The following is a 17,593-nucleotide window of genomic DNA, read 5'->3' on the forward strand; positions in this document are numbered from 1 at the left end:
GAACTCTACCCTCCACATGTTGCAAAGGATTTGTGAGCAGAAGAGAGCAGTTGTGGAGTGCCAGCTGCAACAAGGCCGTCGATATTCAGGTCAGACTCCACACATAAGACCTCAGGAGTGGACCTGGATGTTTGACATATGTACCATCCTGACAAACTTTGAGGAGGCCACCAAGATGGTGAGTGGCGATGACGCCATCATTAGTGTCAGCATCCCACTTGTCTGTCTTTTGCAACGCTCTCTGCAGAGAATTAAAGAGGAGGCATTGCAGCCAGAGTATGATGAGATGGATCAAGAAGCCGTAGCGGGCGATTACACACAGCCCAGCCTCATCTCATTCCAACGTGCATTGGGGGACAATGAGGGAGAGGAGGAGGAGGAGGTGGAGGAGGAAGAACAGGAGCTGCTATCATGCGTTGTAGACGGTAGTACCTGTACAAGTGTCATACGGTCGGTTGAGCGTGGGTGGCCTGAGGACAGGGGGGACGAGGAAGAGGAGGAGGAGAGCATGGTCAGTCATCATCTTGCTGAGGACACGGAAATCTTGCCCGTTACCAGTCTGTCACGCATGGCTGACTTTATGTTACGCTGCCTTAACCGTGACCCTCGCATTGTCAAAATGTTGGGTGACAGTCATTACTGGTTGGTGACACTTGTAGATCCCCGCTACAAGGAGAACTTTCACTCTCTTATTCCTGAGGTGGAGAGGTCTACAAAAATGGGGCAGTACGAGAAGGCCCTTGCTGCAGAACTCTTAAAAAAATTCCCATCTGGACACGCTAGCGGCAGAGGTCACAGTTCGTTGCCCAACCAAGGCGTACAGGCGAGAGAGATGCAACTCTAATCCAGCAGAGGCAGGGGAACACTGTCAACGTTCTGGGACAATTTTCTGACACCCGCCCAGCTTACAGGCCCTGAGGCGCGGGGTACTCTCACAAGGAGTGGAAAGTTTCAAAAGATGGTGAGGGAGTACCTTGCCGACCGTACCAGCGTCCTCCGTGATTCCTCTGTGCCTTTTAATTATTGGGTATCCAAGCTGGACACTTGGATTGAACTCGCTCTGTACGCCTTGGAGGTCCTGGCCTGCCCTGCCGCTAGCGTGTTATCGGAGCGTGTTTTTAGTGCCGCTGGGGGAATTATAACTGATAAGCGCACTCGCCTGTCAACTGACAATGCTGACAAGCTGACCCTTATCAAAATGAACAAGGGCTGGATTGGGCCAGACTTCTCATCACCACCAAATGACAGCAGAGTAACATAAAGTCAAATCCACTGTGTGTATTCACATGCACCGCTTCACACCCACACATGGGTATACGCTTCCTCGTTTCAGCTGTTTAATCTTCTTCTCCTTATCCTCGGCCTCCACCACCACTATACCACCAGGGTGCCAGCATTGCAAGTTCCTCCATCCTTATTTTTGGCAGCTTTTGCTTGCAAGGCATAAGCAAATACTATGGGAGACCCACTCCCCAATAATGGGACTTATGTTTGTAATATGCTGTACTGCATGGCTCTTGTAAGGGGCATTGCAAGTTGCTCCGTCCTAATTTTTGGCAGCTTTTGCTTGCAAGGCATAAGCAAATACTATGGGACACCCACTCCCCAATAATGGGACTTATGTTTGTAATATGCTGTACTGCATGGCTCTTGTAAGGGGCATTGCAAGTTGCTCCGTCCTAATTTTTGGCAGCTTTTGCTTGGAAAGCATAAGCAAATACTATGGGACACCAACTCCCCAATAATGGGACTTATTTTTGTAATATGCTATACTGCATGGCTCTTGTAAGGGGCATTGCAAGTTGCTCCGTCCTAATTTTTGGCAGCTTTTGCTTGCAAGGCATAAGCAAATACTATGGGACACCCACTCCCCAATAATGGGACTTATGTTTGTAATATGCTGTACTGCATGGCTCTTGTAAGGGGCATTGCAAGTTGCTCCGTCCTAATTTTTGGCAGCTTTTGCTTGCAAGGCATAAGCAAATACTATGGGACACTCACTCCCCAATAATGGGACTTATGTTTGTAATATGCTGTACTGCATGGCTCTTGTAAGGGGCATTGCAAGTTGCTCCGTCCTAATTTTTGGCAGCTTTTGCTTGGAAAGCATAAGCAAATACTATGGGAGACCCACTCCCCAATAATGGGACTTATGTTTGTAATATGCTGTACTGCATGGCTCTTGTAAGGGGCATTGCAAGTTGCTCCGTCCTAATTTTTGGCAGCTTTTGCTTGCAAGGCATAAGCAAATACTATGGGAGACCCACTCCCCAATATTGGGACTTATGTTTGTAATATGCTGTACTGCATGGCTCTTGTAAGTGGTATTGCAAGTTGCTCCGTCCTAATTTTTGGCAGCTTTTGCTTGCAAGGCATAAGCAAATACTATGGGAGACCCACTCCCAATAATGGGACTTATGTTTGTAATATGCTGTACTGCATGGCTCTTGTAAGGGGCATTGCAAGTTGCTCCATCCTAATTTTTGGCAGCTTTTGCTTGCAAGGCATAAGCAAATACTATGGGACACCCACTCCCCAATAATGGGACTTATGTTTGTAATATGCTGTACTGCATGGCTCTTGTAAGGGGCATTGCAAGTTGCTCCGTCCTAATTTTTGGCAGCTTTTGCTTGCAAGGCATAAGCAAATACTATGGGAGACCCACTCCCCAATAATGGGACTTATGTTTGTAATATGCTGTACTGCATGTGACGCGCCCCCTGGGCCGTGTGTACACGTGTGTGGGATACCCGGTGCCGGGTCTCTGGGGTCTGTAGTCTCCGTGGCGGTGACCCGGTCCCGTGGCTCAGGCTGGTCAAACCAGTGGCAGTCTTTCTTAGGTTTTGAGGTTAATTGTCCGACTGCGCCACCCGTGGATTGCGGTCAGGGAGTACCACCGCTGCGAGGCAGACCGCTGAGGCTGGTGTTGTGTGCGCAGCAGAGAATGGGATAACTCCCCACGGGAGAAGTATAGCCTCAGGGCAGTGAGTGTGGATGATGGGGGTGATGGTGCACGAGCGCAGCAGGAACGACTCAGTGTCTTTGCAGTGCAGTTCAGGGTCTTTACTGATGATTATAAGGTAGACACTCCCGGGAGTACTGGCTAGCATAAGAGGCCTGGTCAGTCTGTGAGCAAGCAGGAGTTCCCCTGGCCAGGTGGAGTTGTAGGCCTCCCCATCTGTCTGCACTCTTCCTGGCTACCTTGCTGTAAGCGGGTAGAAGTAGCCCACGTCCCTGAGTGTACCGTGTAGTGCTCACCCGTATGGCTGGTGACTTGGGGCCTTCTGTTAGCCTCCGCTCCACGACGGCGGTGCTGGTCCCTTGCTTGTGACTGAGCCTCCAGGCTTCTATGGCCAGAGGACCTGAAATCCCCTGCCGGCTGGTTTCTGCTGCTGGATATATAAGTCCTCACAGCCTCGGACTCCTGTGTCCGGTTCCTATTGTCTTCTGCCAGGGCGAGCTCTGCTCTGCTTCCAGCCGCTGGTCTTTAGCTCCTAGCTCCTACAGAGCTCCTTGCTGTTACTTTCCCTTGCTCTCACTCTGACTCTGACTGTTCTCTGTTCTCTGACTCACTCAACCCCGCCCCAGATCCAGTTTATAAGGGCAGAATTCTCCCCTCCCAGGACTGGGGCAGGAGGATGTTGCATGTTTAAGGGATCCTGACCAGGAAACCTCCCACTTGCTCTCCGATGTAATATCTCTATTACTGTGGTGACCAGACCCCTGGGGTGCCACACATGGCTCTTGTAAGGGGCATTGCAGTTCCTCAGAATTTTTGGAAAGCCTTCCATTCACTGCTTAGGCCAACAGTGCACAGGAGACCCAGTTGCTATAAATGGAAAAAAAGGTTTAGTTAACGCCCTCTGACCTCCATGTCATTTCCAAGGGGCATTGGAGTGCCTCAAAATTTTTGGTAGGCATTGCACTCACTGTATGCCCTATAACTGTGTAGCCGAACCGCTCCTTTTGTTACAGAAACATATCCTACAAGACATATCTGGTTGACTGGCCTGATATTGATGTGAATGGTCCCTGTTCCTCCTGCTCTTTCTCCTTTGCCACTACCTCATCCATCATTTATCACCTGAAGCTTTGTTTTAACGAGAGTCATAGAACTTGGATAGTAGCAGGAAAACATCCAGCAATCCTCGGAGGAGGTAGGATATGCACCAAAACGCTGACCACCACAGGCCTAGCCGCTACTACATACATGTGCTTGCATTACAACAAAACAAAGCAGATGCTAACTTCTATCATCCTCATCATGCTCCTCACCTTGGCACTCTCAACTCCTCTGATGGAGAAGCCAGGGCCCACTGGAGGAGTCTGATAGTCCGGTGGGCTCGGCCAATGCTGCCCTAAAGCAGGCCAGGCTAAGAAAAGTGTGGGAAAGGTTACCGGGACAAATAGGGGTGGCTGGGGACCGAGTATGGACACCCGGCCACCCCCTGGAGGCTGGGGAGCAAGCGGGGACACCCGGCCACCAGGCGGCTGGGGACTGAGTATGGATACCAGGCCGCCGACACAGCCATGGCGTGGTTGCCAGATTCCGCCTCCACATGCCTAAAAGGCCCAATTTAAAGTGCAAGCAAGCAAGCAGTATGGTATTGCAGCCTGGGGGTGGTTGGGTGGCAGGCTGCATACTTGCGCTTGCATTGCAAGGAATGGGAGAGGTACAATTGAACACTGCCCTGGGACAAGGACTTGAATGGGAATAGTTGCAAGTCTGCAACAAGTCTGCAACAGGTGCAAGGTGGGAGGCATCTTCGCATGTACCATGAACAGGGGTTTGGCATGCACACACTACAGCGGAATAGGCTCTCCTTCCCACTAAATGCACTGGGGAGGGCACAGGTAATGTTTTGGTATACGCGCTTAATCTTATGTATAAGGCACACCAGGACAAATAGGGGCGGCTGGGGACTGAGTATGGATACCTCGCTGCTGAAGCAGCCATGAGGTAGTGGCCAGCTTCGGCCTCCTCCAAACTAAAAGGCCCCATTTCAAGTGCAAGCTAGCAGTATGGAATTGCAGTCTGGGGGTGGGTGGGTGGCAGGCTGCACACTTACACTTGCATTAAAAGAAAACATAGCAGATGCTAACTTCTGTCATCATCATCATGATCCTCACCTTGGCACTCACAACTCCACCGATGGAGAAGTCAGGGCCCACCGGAGGAGTCTGGTTCTCTGGTGGGCTCGTCCAATGCTGCCTAAAGCAGGCCGGGCTAAGAAAAGTGTGTGGGGGGATGTTCCAAGGAGAAATAGGGGCGACTGGGGACCGTTTATGGACACCCGGCTGCCCCCAGGCGGCTGGGGACCGTGTGTGGACACCCGGCCGCGGGGCGGCTAGGGACCGAGTATGGACACCCGGCCGCCGGGCGGCTGGGGACAGAGTATGGATTCCAGGCCGCCAACACAGCCATGACGTGGTGGCCAGATTCCGCCTCCACATGCCTAAAAGGCCCAATTTCAAGTTCAAGCAAGCAAGCAGTATGGTATTGCAGCCTGGGGGTGGGTGGGTGGCAGGCTGCATACTTGCGCTTGTATTGCAAGGAATGGGGGAGGTACAATTGAACACTGCCCTGGGACTAGAACTTGCATGGGGATAGTTGCAAGTCTGCATCTTCTGATGCGGCAAGGATCACTTATGATGGGCACACTTTTTGACAGTGACCTGGGAGTCAGAGATGCTTCCAGGGATCTTCCCCATGCTGTTCCCATGTCTTTTCAGCACTTTATGCATGTGTCACACAGCACATGGCCAGATAAGGTTGTAAAATGTTAAAATGACATTTCCTGGTGAATGCATTTGTCATAGTTGAAAGCAATACAAAAGTGCAAAAACGCATAAAAAATGCTACTTGTGAACATAGCCGAAGGTGTGGAGGAGTATTTTTGTTTTTGGTCATTTATTTTAAGTTATACACAAGTCTTTTCCCTGGAAAGGATGTTTCTTAACATATTTCACAGGAAAAAAGTTTCACTTTAGTTTTTGAACATTTTATTGTGAGCCCGTAAAAGTGGCTTAATACCTCTGACCACGTTGTTGACAGCAGTGACCTGGGGGTCAGAAATGCTTCCTGGGGCGATCCCCATGCTGTCCCCATGTCATTTGAGCACTGTCACTATCGTTTTGGGCACTTGTTAGGCTTTTAAAAGACTGCCGGGGGTGCCACCGCAAAAATGCTCGACTCTCCCATAGACTAACATTGGGCTCGTTGCTCGGGTCGAGCACCCGAGTATCACGGCGAGCTCGGCCCGAGCTACGAGCACCCGAGCATTTTAGTGCTCGCTCAACACTACTGGAAACCTATTATAAGGCTAAGTACAAACAAGTCCAATTTTCATCCAGAAAAAAAAAACAGATGACTTTAAATCTGTGTTGTCATCCGCATTGTGTTCGTTTCTATACATCAGCATTGAATAGATTTTACAAAACCAAAAACAGTTTCCTGTATTAATTAATGGCAATGTATTCATAAAAATTGGATGCTATATGGATGATCAGTATGGGGTCTGATTTTTTGGCACCTATAGACTTAAATAGGCGAGTCGCATCCAAAATAGGGAAGAGGTTAGTGCGTACTCAATTTTTTTGGTCCAAAAACAAAAAGCTCATCTGGACAGCCCAATAGAATAACATTGGTTCGTGTGATGTCAGTTTTTTTTTTTCACACAGCACTTGGCCCGAAAATACGTTATTGTAAATGTAGCCTTACAGACAATAGACATTTCACTTCTACAGGCCGAGTGTCCTTCGTGCGTACCACTGCCTGCTCCCTCTGCATTATGCAAAGCGCCTGGATGCTAAAATAAATATTTTTTACCGAGCATTTCACCCCACTTGAATTTTTTTTTCCTTTTTTTCAGCACATGATAGAGTAGAAAGAATAAGTCGTTCAAATCTAAAACGTGGGCTAAATATAAAAATGTTATCTCTCTTTGAAAGGGAGGAGTAAACAGCGAAAACACAAAGAGGAAAATACATCGGGAATGGGTCAAGGGGTGGCTTCAGCCAGAACGTTTAAGAGGAGTACAGGTGTTAAAAGAAGTCTCTTGGTTAGAAATTGTGTGGGGAGGTTAAAATATATAGAATAGAAGATACTTAAAGAATCTGCTTGGGGCAATTTACAGTAGCGCCTCTTTTTGCGTTTTCCTACGTGGTGGCTCGGCTGTGACTTAGCAACTTGTAGTTGGAATGCAAATTGAAGATGGAAAAATGTTGATGACTAAGCTCCAGGGAACGCCATTAAACTTTGTAATGACAAACACATTTTTTTTGTTAAAGCCTCTGCATTTCAACAGCCATATCTTTTTATTTTTTCATTAATGATTTTTTGCAGTGCTATTTGAGGTTTCATATTTCTGATTTAAGTCATTTATATCATTTTATTGGCCCTGTAAGCTGAATATTGGCTTCTGGGCCAAATCCTGAGTGATGACAACACATTCTTGTGTATTCAGGGTTTGCAGTTTTCATTATTTCTGTATTTTTGTTTGCTCACCTGCTTTTTGCGAATTGACCACAGGTTCTCAATGGGATTTCAATCTGTGGAGATTCCTGACCATAGATCCAAAATGTCAATGTTCTGTTCACCGAGCCATTATCACTTTTTCACTCAGCCATGGTCTCCAGGGCTTGCTCCTGTATGGAGCATTATATGGGATCCATTATTCTATATGGAGCATTATATGGGGCCCATACTGCATGGAGCAATATATGGGGCCCATTCTGTATGGAGCAATATATGGGGCTCATACTGTATGGAGCTATATATGGGGCCCATTCTGTATGGAGCAAAATATGGGGCTCATACTGTATGGAGCATTATATGGCGTCCAATATTCTGTATGGAGCATTATATAGGGTCCATTATTCTGTATGCAACATTATATGGGGCCCATTCTGTATGGAGCATTAAATAGGGTCCATTATTCTGTTTTGAGGACTATGTAGTGCCCATAATACTGCATGGAGGACTACACTGTCCAGTCTAAAATTAAATCTTTTGAATCCCCCCCCAGGGCATGCATTGTGCTCTGCGAGAATTTGCCGGTTTCTGAGCTATTGTAGAATTTACAATAGATATCACTCATGTAATGTAAGACGTAAGTGAAATCTTCGGAATTGTACTATATCTATATTTCTCTGCGGTATCTGTGCATCATGAATCGTGGTATGTGTTAAAGGGGCCCACTGAGACTCTTTCGTCCATGGCCTACGAAAACCTGGAGCGGGCCCTGATGGTCTCCATCATGTTAGATAAAGCATTGGTCATCACTGTATTGCTTCTGGGTTGCTGTTAGAAGTTGCACTTGGAGGATGTTTAGATCCCATTCTTTATTCATGGCAGTTTTCTCAGGCAAAATTGTGAGGGAGCCCCCTACATGTATGAAAAGCCCCCACACATGAATGATCATTTGGATCCTTCAGACGGAACCTGAAAACCCATTTCTTCAAACAAGGTTACAGCCTGCCATGATTTTGCCTGCAGCAACCTCAACAACACCAGAGCTACTGCAACCCCCCCCAAACCTACTTTCTCCTTCCCCACCATCCTGTAGAATGTAAGCCCGCAAGTGCAGGGTCCTCTTCCCTCTGTACCAATATATTATTGTTAGTTCTTATACTGTAATTGATATCTGTATTTAGTATGTAACCCTTTCTCGTGTACAGCACCATGGAATCAATGGTGCTATATAAATAATAATAATAATGTGATGTCTTACTGGGGCATTACTCAGGGCTCAGTCAGGGCTCATGGTAGCACTCACCTTTCCTTCTCTGGATAATCATTCGTCCAAATATCCAAAACAGTCTGAAGAGACCTTCATCAGAGAAAATAACCTTACCCCATCCCCCTGCAATTCAATCCCTGTAGTTATTGCAGAATGCCAGTCTGTCCTTGATGTTTGTCTTGGAAAGAAGTGGCTTCTTCATTTCACTTCTTAATACCAGGCTATTCTTCAAAAGTTTTCAGCTCACTGTGCATGCATCTGACACTTGTCTACTGCCAATCCTGAGCAAGCTCTGCACTGGTGTTGAACCAAGCTTGTAGATGAATCCTCTTCGGGAAACAATTCTTTAATTTTCTATACTTTCTTGGGTACCCTGAGGCCTTCTTCACAGCATTTGAACCTCTCCATTTGAAGTTGTTGCTGATCTGATGACTGGTTGATTTACAAGCAGGGTCCTTGCCTGTAAAGCTCTTTGATGCAAAGCAATGATGACTGCACATTGCCTTGGGGAAAACTATGATTAACAGAAATAGAAATTATTTCAAGCAGCAACACATTTTTAAAGCAACCAGTCTTCAATCAGCATGACAGTCATATCAACTGCCTTGTTGTTAATACTTTCTCCTAAGCTAACAAAAATGTTACTGACAAGAAGTCATTTTGTGACTACTGAAATTCAGTGGAAATGAGGTTTTTGGGGTTAAGCTACTTTTCACAGCAATAAATGGGATGAGTGGGCAACAATGCCTGCAAGGTTCCTTAAGAGGATCCATAGAGCTATCAGGAATGTGTAAAATATGGATACACTGTAGATGAATGGCACTAGCTCATGCCAGCTTCAGTATGTTTTGGAGAATGCATGCAGAATAACAATGGGAAAAATGATGGAGAATAGCACACAAGCTTCTATTTATGCACTTTTTCCATTCTTATGGCAGAGTTGCTCCTTAGTTAAGGGACACTTGCTATTTGCCACAAGGTTGATTGGTAATTATGAGGCTCAGTCCACACTATGTCTGTGCACACTGTCAGATGTATACACTCAGAAAATACATGCCTGACAGTGGCCACAGGATTGATGTCCACTATAAGATAAGGACTCATTGTAAAAACGTATACTGTATGGCATATGTTTTGGTTTTTTTGCAGTAGCCCTTTCCCGAGTTTTAATATACAGGAAAAAAACGGTCTGCAGACACATACCTGCCCAGCAGAGACAGAAAGGACACACTTTTGGTCTCCGTCTGATGAATTGGGGCCTATAGGAACGTTACAGTATAGATCACAAAATACTCCTGACCTGACTTATATTGTAGGTCAAGTAAACAGACGAAATGTATACCTAGCCTGAGGCCTACTAAGTGAAACTAGTGTAGGTGCACCAAAGGCTTCTTGTGAGGAACTGAGGCAAGCATGGTAGGCTGTAGGGAATTGAGCAGGTTGCAGCAGGTATAGCTCAGACCAGCATGTTGGGTGCAATAATCAGTTACCCATTTTCCATTTGAAGTTAAATAAAAAATAACAAGAAAATATTGTCATAGATTACAGTCCTGGTGGCTGCCTTACCAGAGTCCTGCGAACATCACTAGCTGCTGATATCCCCGGTGCCTATACTGGTTATAGGGCACGGTGTGACATCATTATTGCGGTACGATACACACATGATGTCAGGTCTGCAAATCAGAAAAGATGCCAGCAGGTAGGAGGAAGGTTGTAGTGCTCTGATCTGGTGGCCATGGTCCTGCAATTTTATTGGGTCAACTCTACTTGGCAGACAAATATTGTGACTAGAATTATTATCACTACTATACTGGCATTATTGGCATTGTATGGTGTTTGACTGTGCATGGAACAGTTATTTGGGCACTTGCACCATATGGTGCTATTTTCTTAGGGAGTGTGTATATTTTAGTAGCATATAGAGGTTTTGCTGTATAATATTGTTACTGCTTCTCTACAATACAGAACAGTAATTTATCCATCATAAGGAACTGTTATTTGAGCCGTTACTTTTAATGGCTACTCTTACATAGTAGGGTTAAAAAACATATGTTCTTCAATTTTAACCAGTATTTTATACATTATATTGGCGTTATTAATCATGCAATGCACCATCCAACACGAGGCCAAACAAAAGCTGTATGAACTCAATTGTACTTTGCTGGCAGCCATCGGTTGTTGGATGAGATTTACTACTCTGCCAATGCCTCACTATGCCAGGTGTCTTTTCATAGCCCGACTGGCAGACAATCCCTAATGATTTTTCGTAGCTTCTAAGCTTCCATAATTTACTTTCATGCTCTGCCAATTGCTTCTTTATGAGGTTATTATAACAATATTTAGTATTATATAAAGCAGTCTGATGTTAATCAGTGCCGTTATACTAAAGCAGATAATTTACCGCATAGATAAGTGCAGAGCTCATACTCTTGTGCTCCCACCAATACAGACTGGAATGGACCAGAGGTTTCCATTAACCCATTAAATATATTTATCAATATTATTCTAATTCTGGTATCTTGTACCTTTCCAGCCACTGTATTTCTTGAGTTCTGGAAGAGGAGAAGAGCCGTACTCACCTATGATTGGGATCTCATAGACTGGGAAGATGAAGAGGTAAAGGGAAATTATATTTCACTTACTGTATATATTTAAAACGATGCAATATCCAAAGTTTTAATGTATAAATGGATATACAGTACAGACCAAAAGTTTGGACACACCTTCTCATTTAAAGATTTTTCTGCATTTTCATGACTATGAAAATTGTACATTCACACTGAAGGCATCAAAACTATGAATTAACACATGTGGAATTATATACTTAACAAAAAAGTGTGAAACAACTGAAAATATGTCTTATATTCTAGGTTCTTCAAAGTAGCCACCTTTTGCTTTGATGACTGCTTTGCACACTCTTGGCATTCTCTTGATGAGCTTCAAGAGGTAGTCACCGGAAATGGTTTTCACTTCACACGTGTGCCCTGTCAGGTTTAATAAGTGGGATTTCTTGCCTTATAAATAGGGTTGGGACCATCAGTTGTGTTGTGCAGAAGTCTGGTGGAAACACAGCTGATAGTCCTACTGAATAGACTGTTAGCTGCTTTTTTCTTGCCATAATACAAATTTTAAGTAAAGAAAAACGAGTGGTCATCATTACTTTAAGAAATGAAGGTCAGCCAGTGCGAAAAATTGGGAAAGCTTTGAAAGTGTCCCCAAGTGAAGTTGTAAAAACCATCAAGCGCTACAAAGAAACTGGCTCACATGAGGACCACCCCAGGAAAGGAAGACCAAGAGTCACCTCTGCTTCTGAGGCTAAGTTTATCCGAGTCACCAGCCTCAGAAATCGCAGGTTAACAGCAGCTCCGATTAGAGACCAGGTCAATGTCACACAGAGTTCTAGCAGCAGACACATCTCTTCAACAACTGTTAAGAGGAGACTTTGTGCAGCAGGCCTTCATGGTAAAATAGCTGCTAGGAAACCACTGCTAAGGACAGGCAACAAGCAGAAGAGACTTGTTTGGGCTAAAGAACACAAGGAATGGACATTAGACCAGTGGAAATCTGCTTTGGTCTGATGAGTCCAAATTTGAGATCTTTGGTTCCAACCACAGTGTCTTTGGGCGACGCAGAAAAGGTGAACGGATGGACTCTACATGCCTGGTTCCCACCGTGAAGCATGGAAGAGGAAGTGTGATGGTGTGGGGGTGCTTTACTGGTGACACTGTTGGGGATTTATTCAAAATTGAAGGCATACTGAACCAGCATGGCTACCACAGCATCTTTATTGATAACAGGTGACAACAACAAATAACAGATTACCTACATCAATTAAAATAACTTAAAAACATCTAAAAACAGGGGCGCGTATCCGGATGGTGTACAATTCATGTGAGAAATGGATGTAAGAAAAAAACGAATAATGAATAATATACTAGTGTATAAAAATATAATATATGAAAATAAGTAAAAAATATAATGAATAGATTAATAGCCAACTATAAAGAAGATGCACAAAATGGACAATAATTGTAAATAATCAATATGCAGACATAAAATTGAAAACATAAGTAAAAGTGCCAGTGCATTTAAATATTATCAATCCTAACCCCAAAATTGTATAAAGTATAATATGAGGACACATGCTAAATCCAGATATCTGTATATAAATATAATAATATGTGCCTGCCTACCAATGTTTACAGGGAGAAAAAAAGGGGGCAATAAGATCAATTCAATTGTGAAGAAGGATCATCAGAGCTGATCCAATGTACATCTAGACTGTATGTATATCATATCATAGTTGGCATATATCGCATGAATGAAAGTAACTTACAAGTAGCGATAGAATAATACCACAAGCCGGACCGCGTCCACCCCGACGCGCGTTTCGGCAAGCGCCTTCGTCAGGGGATGGAGATAACAGGCAAAAAGGAAGTATAAGAAGAAACAGAAAGCCAATCATATCGGGGGCGTGTGGTATTGAACCAATCAACAAGGAGGGGGCGTGGTATGACGCGATGCAAGCCACAGCGTCCGCACATCTCCACGGCAACCGCGTCATGTGACCCGCGGTCACGGGACCACGTGGGAACCATGACCCGGAACCGCAGGGCATCTAGGGACACGGTCAGCGTGGAGACCGTCCAAGACACAGAGGCATGCCCGCGTGCCGCCAACTCCAAGGTGATGAAGGGAGGCGTGGAGTCACGCATGTGACGCCATGGCAACCGTGGGCAGTCACGACCGCCGCGTCACGAGATCAGCAAATGTATAGATCACATGTGGACGCGGCGGATGCGGGTATCCAAGGCAACATGGCAACAATGCGTTCACCTCCCATATAAGGTGGAGATTACGTGATAAAAGGAACGGAAGATATATGCCAACTATGTAAAGTGACAAGTATAAAGATAGATATATATAGATAATACCGAAGTGTACATGAGAGGAGAAAGAATGAATTCAGTGAATAAGTTATATCAGTCAAAACTAGAAAGTGAATATGTGCATATATGTATATGAAAATATAATATAAAATGAATATACAAACTGATATAAACACATGCACATATAAAAATACAATGTGAACAGAAAAAAAATAAATAAATAAATAAATGAGAATAAAAATAATTAGATGAATATAACAAGAGTATATAGATGTATACAGAGAAAGTGAATAAACAATGGTGATAATAAATATAGTGTGTAGAGGAATATGATATGTGAGGAAAAGTGAATAACAAAGTGTGCAAACAAAGATAAAAAATGATAATATAATAATGTGAAGAATGTTAATAAAAAATGTGCGAGTGAATAAGTAATAAAAAAGTGTAAAAAAAAAAAAAATTATATATATATTATTAATTATTGTGAGAATATGTGTATGTAAATGTGTATGAAATAATGTGTATGTGAAAAGTAGATGAAAGTGCAAGAATTAAGTAAAAGTGACGTGTGCAAGTGAACAAAAGAAAACTAAAATATGGACATCAAATTAAAAATGAAAATTGTGTATAAACAAAAACAAAAAATGATAATGTAAAATGTGAGGAATGATAATAAAAGTGTGAGTGAATAAGTGATAAGAAAGTGTGTGAAAATGTGAGAATAAGTGTGTGTGAATGTGTATGAATAAATGTGAATAAAAGTGCAAGAAATAAGTAAAAGTGACATGTGCAAGTGAACATAAGAAAAATAGGGTATAGACATCAAATTAGAAATAAAATTACACAACCACTACATGAAAATAATAATTCACAAGGTCATAAATACACATGTACCAACACATAAATCCATCATATAAATACATCTCCCATCAATATACAATATGGAAGCACGATATACATGATAATATCCACCACATCCATTAGATACTAAGTGACCAAAGTGGTATATAAAAGTCCAGGGATATCGTATAGTGATTCATCACGGTGCATCAAGATGTCCTCCGAACATAGGAAGTGTTGACACACCCAGCAAAGATGTCCCCCAGGCGAATCAAATCGCAAAAAACAGGAACAAAAAAGAAAGGATAAATATATAATCATTAGTTATAGTCCAAGAAAATAATATAGAACTATGGATTTACACTACGACCCCAGATGGCATAAAGGCACAATTAAAACCTCACGCCATATATCATTGGCTATATATAAAACAGAGAAGATATTAAAATAGACATAAAAAAACGAATATAAAAAATTATATATACAAACAAGTCTTATATCAAGTAAGTGGTCAGAGAAATGGGACGAAACTATTATATTCGTTAAGGCCAAAAGGATGGACCGTATTTAAGGTCCAAATCCATTTCGTTTCCCGCTGAGCCAAATTGCGACTGGTATTACCACCTCAAATAGTCGGGGAAATGGAATCAATGCCACGAACCAAGAATTTAGTACTGTCACAGTTATGGTGGATTTTGAAGTGTCTTGGAATCGTTTTTAAAGTTGATACATCCTTCTCATCTTTAGCAGCTATAATCCCCAAAATGTGTTCACGTACACGTACTTTCAATTGTCGAGATGTCATTCCGACATATATCTTAGGGCAGGGACATGTGGCGTAGTATATTACGGCCCTAGTGGTACAAGAGATTTTTTTATTAATTTTATATGATTTAAGTCCCTTTGAATCAAAAAAAGTATCAGATCGTTCAATGTTAGGACATGCCACACATTGTCCACATGGCGAACAACCCACGATCAAGGGGAAATTGTCCAAAAATGTCTTTGGAGGCACAGGTTGGTAATGGCTAGAAACTAAACAATCATGTAAATTTTTAGATCTCCGAAAAGTAATTTGAGGTTTACTCGAGAGGTACTTGGACAGTGTAGGATCTGCCAAGAGAATAGGCCATGATCGGTCCAAACATTGTCTCATGGCATCAGCATGTGCACTAAATGTCGTGATGAAACGAACAAGATTCTTATCAGTAGGAAGTCTGGACGAATAGAGAAGTTGATGGCGTGGTGTATGTTTGGCTCTGTGATATGCTCGCTTAACCATCCTGTGGCTATAGCCACGTTCATGGAAGCAAGCCCTCAGATCCAAAGCCCGTTTCTCAAAATCCGCGTCCAGAGAACAGATTCTACGGAGTCTCAAAAATTGGCCAACGGGAATAGAGTTAATCATAAACGAAGGGTGGGCTGAAGATGCATATAAGAGAGAATTAACAGAGGTTGGTTTGCGATATATGTCAGTTTGTAGTACATTGTTGATATCACGTTTGATATTCACGTCCAAGAAGTTAACAGATGAAGCATCCGCCTCAAATGTAAGGTGAATATTAAAATCATTGTCATTCAATTGGGACATGAAATCAGTAAGAGAGTCCCTAGTCCCCTGCCAGATGAAAAATATATTGTCAATGTACCGCACCCAAAAGAGGACGCGGTCCATTGACGAGACACGATCTGACAGGAAGAGGTCTCTCTCCCACAGCCCAAGGAACAGATTGGCGTAAGAGGGCGCAAATGCTGCGCCCATAGCTGTTCCCTGGAGCTGCAGGTAAAAAGACCCCTTAAAAACAAAAAAAATTATGTGCCAATGTAAATGTCAAAAGTTGTAAAATAAATGACGACATTACAGTAGATGTATTGGAAGTTTGCAGAAAAAATTGGATGGCTTTAATTCCGTCACCATGTCTGATATTGGTGTAGAGAGACTCTACATCGCATGTGACCAACAGTGTATCATTATCAATGTGTAGCCCATCTACTTTCTTTAGAAATTCGCTTGTATCTTTTATAAACGACGGAAGGCACTCCACCATAGGTTGCAGTTTTGCATCAATAAATTTGTTGACATGCTCCAAGTAATTGCCAATGCCAGAGACTATAGGTCTACCAGGTGGTGTCACTATATTCTTGTGTACCTTCGGAAGAAGGTACAACGTAGGGATAATGGGCTCAATAACTTGGAGTGCCAGGAAGAGTTCCTTAGTTATCACCTCATTTTCCTTTGCAAGTGATAGTAGATTACTAAGTTGAGATTGAAAGGCACTGGACGGGTTATACATAAGTTTTTTATAACAATTGGCATTTCCAAGTTGGCGGAACGCCTCTACCTCATACATGTGTGTGGGCCAAATAACGATGTTACCCCCCTTATCGGAAGGTTTTATCACCACATCATCAAGATTTTGTAATCTCCTTAGGGAGAGGCGCTAATCGTAGCCAATGATTTGGAAAGGGTCACTGGGAGGGGTATATGTGACAATCTCAGTAGGGCGGAGCGCCTCTCCCTAAGGAGATTACAAAATCTTGATGATGTGGTGATAAAATAAGGGGGGTAACATCGTTATTTGGCCCACACACATGTATGAGGTAGAGGCGTTCCGCCAACTTGGAAATGCCAATTGTTATAAAAAACTTATGTATAACCCGTCCAGTGCCTTTCAATCTCAACTTAGTAATCTACTATCACTTGCAAAGGAAAATGAGGTGATAACTAAGGAACTCTTCCTGGCACTCCAAGTTATTGAGCCCATTATCCCTACGTTGTACCTTCTTCCGAAGGTACACCAGATTATAGTGACACCACCCGGTAGACCTATAGTCTCTGGCATTGGCAATTACTTGGAGCATGTCAACAAATTTATTGATGCAAAACTTTAACCTATGGTGGAGTGCCTTCCGTCGTTTATAAAAGATACAAGCGAATTTCTAAAGAAAGTAGATGGGCTACACATTGATAATGATACACTGTTGGTCACATGCGATGTAGAGTCTCTCTACACCAATATCTGACATGGTGACGGAATTAAAGCCATCCAATTTTTTCTGCAAACTTCCAATACATCTACTGTAATGTCGTCATTTATTTTACAACTTTTGACATTTACATTG

The 17,593-nt window shown here is 43.2% G+C and overlaps 1 protein-coding gene across 2 annotated transcripts in view; it reads left to right on the plus strand.

Annotated features, from left to right (window-relative positions):
* Nucleotides 1-17,593, plus strand: part of ANO3 (anoctamin 3) — a 955,742-nt gene that overhangs the window by 877,799 nt on the left and 60,350 nt on the right. For both annotated transcript variants that reach the window (XM_073658056.1, XM_073658057.1), the window contains exon 15: nucleotides 11,275-11,357. In XM_073658056.1, coding sequence (XP_073514157.1) covers nucleotides 11,275-11,357 — 83 coding nt within the window. The remainder of the gene's footprint in view (nucleotides 1-11,274; nucleotides 11,358-17,593) is intronic.

The sequence above is a fragment of the Phyllobates terribilis genome, unplaced genomic scaffold, assembly GCF_046119375.1.
Source record: "Phyllobates terribilis strain yellow unplaced genomic scaffold, ASM4611937v1 Scaffold_13__5_contigs__length_258822181, whole genome shotgun sequence".
Classification (NCBI taxonomy): domain Eukaryota; kingdom Metazoa; phylum Chordata; class Amphibia; order Anura; family Dendrobatidae; genus Phyllobates; species Phyllobates terribilis.